Source organism: Quercus robur, chromosome 4 (assembly GCF_932294415.1).
Source record: "Quercus robur chromosome 4, dhQueRobu3.1, whole genome shotgun sequence".
Taxonomy (NCBI): Eukaryota; Viridiplantae; Streptophyta; class Magnoliopsida; order Fagales; family Fagaceae; genus Quercus; species Quercus robur.
This window is the reverse complement of record NC_065537.1, coordinates 48,654,127-48,660,565: the sequence shown is the minus strand read 5'-3', so window position 1 is coordinate 48,660,565 and position 6,439 is coordinate 48,654,127. Positions and strand designations below refer to the sequence as shown.

General features: G+C 38.0%; 1 protein-coding gene across 1 annotated transcript; it reads right to left on the bottom strand.

Moving 5' to 3' along the window:
- Positions 1 to 6,439, bottom strand: LOC126722077 (F-box protein CPR1-like). The gene is made up of 2 exons (XM_050425230.1): positions 5,951 to 6,439; positions 1 to 789 (listed from the first exon to the last, which is right to left on the bottom strand). Exons 1-2 carry the CDS (start codon positions 6,437 to 6,439, stop codon positions 148 to 150), a joined length of 1,131 nt encoding a protein of 376 aa, XP_050281187.1. The 3' UTR covers positions 1 to 147.

The following is a 6,439-nucleotide window of genomic DNA, read 5'->3' as shown; positions in this document are numbered from 1 at the left end:
TTCACACACAAATCTCAAATACTAATTTATAATAGTCACAGAAGCATGATGTAAACATGGAATAAAATATGAAGCTTTTAGCAATACTATCACGCCTAAACAAAAGGAAAAGTAATAACAAGGGTTTCAGTTCATCCATACCACCGTTTAGTAAGATACAACATTTGCTCCATCAAGTAAAACAAGACTCTCCACGAAAGTAGCTGCAGATAGAGATATTTGGATACCGAGATCCTTTTTCTCCTGTAGAGTTTCAATGTCAATTAAAACAAACTTGTCTTCATACTTGAATCTACTTATGTTGTTGTACGAAAACATCAGAAGTGAACCATACTCGGTGAAGGCAGTGCAATGAGCTATTCTTTGAAATGGTACAACAAAAAGTTTAGTCCAAGAGTCAACCACACCATACTCCCTCATCACCCATATTGAGAAGACAAAGCCAGGTTGTTCACTTGTAATAAAAGCCAGTTTCCCCTTGAATGATGAAAGATGTGTTTCAAGGTTTTTGTCATCGATATGACCATGGGGCAGTGCTAGCTCTCTGAATTTCTCACAATTGACATCAAATGATATAATTCTGTCTATGGGATACTCTTCTCCTTCAGTGGTAACTGCTATCCAGTGTAAAGCTCCACTGACCAATGGGGTTGGCAAAAGGGATCTTCTAAAGTAGTAGTAGACACCATTGGCTCCCAAAGATACTTCAAACCTTCTCCATGAACCCGAACTTAATGTGTACACTTCAACCACCTGTGGAGACGAAGGAGGAGATGAAATCCTGACAACCTTGTAGTCATTATTCTCGGAATGATAAGCGAATCCCAGTTTAACAAACTTAGAGTTTCCTAAGCAAGGATTGGGCAACTTCTTGAATTTTCTAACGCTGGGGTTCCACAAATATATAACATTACCGTAAACAAGATCAGCGAGACACAATAAGCCATTGCAGGAGCCCACTATTTGGACACGCGGATGAGGAAAATCAAAAGGAATTCGAATCTCAGAAATCGTATCAAACGAGCGGCCCAAAGCGACCGTACAGGCTGGTGTTGTAGGCCGAGAAGAGTAGGGCAGGTGGATGACACAAGCATTGTCACGATTTATGTTGTTTTTGGTGTGATTGAGGTGGGTGGAGATGAAATAGGGAGTGGTGATTGAGGAGTACAAGGATTTTGAAACGCACCTTAATCTTATCACTGATTTCACCGGCAGTCTTGTCAGGATGTTGAGAACGATGTCGTAAGGAAGATGGTTGAGAATCGGTGGTTCTGTCATTTGGGACATTTACTTTAGATTCAGATTCAGATCGGCTGCTAGTTGTTGAAGTTCGAAGATCAAATCCAGATCGCCCGAAACAGAATCAGGCTACTGGCGTTCTCCGTTGAACATAGAGCTTTACTTTAGACTTCGGTACTGCAGTGTAGAGTTGCTTTACCTTTGTAGTGCCGAATGGACAAAAAATTTTATAAATAAATAAATAGTCATAATTTATCTGTGCTAAGAGCATTCTCATAAAAAAAAAGTTATAAAATATAGCATTTAACATCTTAAAAAATTACTTTTTTTAGTTTTAATATCTCACTTTATAATATATTCAATATCAACAATTTTATTATTTTACCACTTCATTTAAATATTTTTTTATTATTTTTTTTATGTTTCTTTATTCTTTCTTTATGTTTTCAATTTACTACCATGTTAGTTGTGGGGTGTGAACCGTGTGGTATCAAAAAAAATGTTAGTTGTGGGTTGGACTTATCCCCAGCTAACAATCTACATGCCTTGTTGTTCACATGCACCAAGCTGTACCCAACAACAACCCTCACACCTCTCTCCTTCACCAACTTCTCATCCTCGCAGCTAGGGGTGTCCAGGAGACCCGGTGACCCGCTCAACCCGGCCAACCCGCCCGATTCCGACCCGCCACCACTCGATCCGACGACTCCAGCGGTCGGACGCGGGTTCCGAATTGTCAAACCCAACCTCCGGCGGGTCGGTTGGCGGTTTTGCATTTCAAAACCCGTGAAACTCGACCCGAACCGATACCTTTAACGTTTCTGGCGAAATATTACGCAACCCAAACCAATCTCCGATACCTTTAAACGTTTCTGGCGAAATATTAAGCAACCCAGACCAAATCTCCAATACCTTTAACGTTTCCGGCGAAATATTCAGCATACCAGATCAAATATGGCGAGATCTCGACGTTATCCGACGAAATCTAGGCCAGATCTCGACGGATCCGGCCAGATTTCGGCCAGATATCGCCGAATCCGGCCAGATTTCGGCCTCGACAATGAAACCCAAAACCGACAAGACCCGAACCGAAAAATCCAGCCAGTCGTTCGGGTCGGTTTCGGGTCATATTTTAATCCACCCGACTAAGTCGGGTCGGTTCCGGGTTGGGCATAAACCCGACCCGGACCGACCCGTGGACACCCCTACTCGCAGCATCAACAAATGATCCACCTAATGCATACATGCTCGATGCAAGCAATGAATTTAAAGGCTCCAACTCAAGAACATTGAGAGACAGATTCGGCAAATTGTTTGTATATCCATGAGGATCTTTTCGTTTGGTGGCTCTTTGTAATTGTAATTGTAAGAATACTTTCTCTGTTTCTCTCAGTTCAATAATGAATCAATGATCACTTCTCAGATCTTGAATTTATAGTAAATCTCATTTTTCAAACCCTTGATTTTTATTTTTGCTGAATTGAATGTGTTGCTTTCTAAATAGGGACAAATTGGTGTATGGTAATTAATCCTTAGTCACTAGACAATAAACACAAAACCTCATTGCACAATCAAATTTACACTTAGAACCTCATGACAGGGAGACTATTAATTTACTTGAAGTAGATAAGGAAGACAATAAGGGTTACAAGTATAACAAAAATAGTTTTTTTTTTTTTTGTGAGAGAGAGAGAGAGAGAGAGAGAGAGAGAGAGAGAGAGGGTGGGGGTGGGAAGGGGAAGGTATGTAAAAAGATACTTGTGAGTTGTAACCAGACTTAACCTAACTAGAGAGGAAAAAAAAGGTAAAAAAAGAAAGAAAGAAATTTTTTTTATTTGGTTTAGTCCATAGGAAATTTTAACTTGGGTCAAATTACACTTTTGGTTCTCCGATAATATGGATGGTTTCAATTTTATCAGTTTATTTATATGTGTGTGTGTCAATTTCATTAATTAATTATTATTGCGTCAATTTTTTCTCTTAACTTAGAAGATAAGTTAATTTTGTTCTAAATCAAATGAACTTAAAATGATTAAGTTGTTTTATCTAAAAAAATTGATTTATTTTTGAAAGATGAGGGATAAATACATGTTAAGGTACGCTGATTCCTAATTTGCATGACGAAATTGACACAAACAAAACCAAATTTATATATTTGTGGCCTTTAATAGGGTTACAAATCAATTTTGTAGAAGCAGAAGAACCGAAATCAATGCTAAACCAAATTACAGCGATTTAGTTATAGGGAATATAATCGGATCAACGCGCCCCTTGAATATGCCAATTCAAAAACTATGAACATCAAACTCTGTTGGTTTTGCACATAAATCATAATTGTGGTGGGTGATGAATTGGAATGATGACAATGTTTAGGATTTGATAGTGACACTACTTGGTGGGTAGAGGCTTGTGATGAGGCGTAGTTTGCCAAACTAGGTGTGCAAGTTCGGGTTTACAAAATGACATTCGGTTTTTCTCAGCATTTGGTTTCATCTTAATCTGTACCACAGGATAACAAATTGCTAATTCATTAGTGCACAACTATATTGCCACACAACAAGACAGGACGTAACAAATTGCATAAAATTGTGCGTTTGGCCACCTTACTTGCTTAAAGATGAGACAAAAAGTGACATCAAACACATTCTAGGTCACTCGATTGTACATCGACTACTGATAAGTGATACCAAGCTACAGATAGTAGTATTAACTTTGAATAGCATCAATAAGTGGGGGATCTGCCATACAAACCTGAATTGGCTTGACTCTCAAAATGAAGAATCTTTTACTAGGACAACAGAAGCACCTTTGCATCTGCTAGAACAGGACCCTTGACAAGACAATTAAAATCCAAAAGGCAGAGCTCTAAATACGATGACTAAAAGCTTCCATGACCTGTTCAAATAACTTAAATTGTTTGTTTGTTGCTTTGTATTTGCACAATGTAAAAAGAGATAAAGAATGTACTCATTAACAAAATTTACAATTGCAAACCTGGGCCTGAAACACTTGTAAGTACCTATATTAAGTGCTTTTCGATTAATCTCTACATGCAACTTGAAGTAGAAGTCTAGCAAGTGAAGGTGACTACCACAGAAAATCCCAAACAATATGCTAATTTGCATCACAAGGTCCTCTCATTGTTTTCTCCTATGCTCATCCTTAAATAAACCACACCAGAATGCAAAATTGGGGGAATTTTTAACTGAAGAGTGAAGACAAAAGTGTTGTCTTAAAGGAAAAAAAATCAAAATACTTAAAAAGGAACTAACTAGTTAATTGGTCCACCGTTACCAGTATAATAAGGAGCTAATTTGGATGGAAGTGATTGATTACAAAATAGATAATGCGACAGCCAAGAGGGCATAAATAACCAATTACGCTAAAGTCTATCCATGCATCTTATTGTTAAAGTGTTGGTTTCAATTTCAGAATCAACAAACAACATCAAATAAATATAATATGAGGAATTGGTTTGATAATGCATACGGATGGTGAAACACATCAAAACCACTCAACATAAATTCGAACACCATTGATTCTAAAAAGCAAAAAGAAAAATTGAGGACCATTCTGCTAACAGGGAGGCAAATGCTACCTAGAGACTTTATGGGTCCTGTAGAATCCATAATGTTCATATCTTCTTTGCATAGGCTGCCTCTGATTGTGCATAGTTAGAGCATCTCTAGCAGAATTTTCAAATTTTTGTACTGTTTGGAAAATGAACAGTGATTTTTATTTTTATTTACCCACTTTTTCAAATACACTTTTCAACAGACTCTTTATCTCATTTTAATATTATTTCTTCATTCATTATTTATTCTTTTTTTAAGAACTACACATTTTTCAACATTTTTTTATTCAATACCTAATTATTATAATAGAAAAAAAGGAATAACAACATCCATAACGCAGCAACCATTAACACACAAATCTCAAATACTAATTTATAATAGTCACAGAAGCATGATGTAAACATGGGATAAAATATGAAGCTTTTCGCAATACTATCACGCCTACAACGAAAGGAAAAGGAATAACAGGGGTTTCAGTTCATCCATACCACTGTTTAGTAAGATACAACATTTGCTCCATCAAGTAAAACAAGACTCTCCATGAAAGTAGCTGCAGATAGAGATATTTGGATACCAAGATCATTTTTCTCCTGTAGAGTTTCAATGTCAACTAAAACAAACTTTTGGCCAGACTTGATTCTATTTGTGTAGATGTACGAAAACACCAGAAGTGAACCATACTCGGTAAAGGCAGTGCAATGAGTTATTTTTTGAAATGGTACAACAAAAAGTTTAGTCCAAGAGTCAACCACACCATACTCCCTCATCACCCATATTGAGAAGACACGGCCAGGATATTCACTTCTAATAAAAGCCAGTTTCCCCTTGAATGATGAAATATGTGTTTCAAGGTTTTTGGCATCGATAATATGACCAGGGGGCAGTGCTAGCTTTCTGAATTTCTCACTATTGACATCAAATGACACAATCATTCTGTCTTTGGGATACTCTTCTCCTTCACCTGCTATCCAGTGTAAAGCTCCACTGACAAATGGGGTTGGCAAAAGGGATCTTCTAAAGTAGTAGTAGACACCATTGGCTCCCAAAGATACTTCAAACCTTCTCCATGAACCCGAACTTAATGTGTACACTTCAACCACCTGTGCAGACGAAGGAGGAGATAAAATCCTGACAACCTTGTAGTCATTATTCTCGGAATGATAAGCGAATCCCATTTTAACATACTTAGAGTTTACTAAGCAAGGATCGGGCAACTTCTTGAATTTTCTAACGCTGGGGTTCCACAAATATATAACATTACCGTAAACAAGATCAGCGAGACACAACAAGCCATTGCAGGAACCCACTATTTGGGCACGCGGATGAGGAAAATCAAAAGGAATTAGAATCTCAGAAATCGTGTCAAACGAGCGGTCCAAAGCGACCGTACAGGCTGGTATTGCAGGCCGAGAAGAGTAGGGCAGGTGTATGACACAAGCATTGTCACGATTTATGTTGTTTTTGGTGTGATTAAGGTGGGTGGAGATGAAATAGGGAGTGGTGATTGAGGAGTACAAGGATTTTGAAACGCACCTTAATCTTATCACTGATTTCACCGGCAGTCTTGTCAGGATGTTGAGAACGATGTCGTAAGGAAGACGGTTGAGAATCGGTGGTTCTGTCAT

Excerpts from the sequence above, each read along its gene's own strand:
- LOC126722077 (XM_050425230.1), bottom strand. The coding sequence starts at position 6,439 with ATGACAGAACCACCGATTCTCAACCGTCTTCCTTACGACATCGTTCTC. Across the intron at positions 790-5,950 it reads CCGAGAATAATGACTACAAG|GTTGTCAGGATTTCATCTCC; the intron begins GTTGTCAGGATT and ends AATGACTACAAG.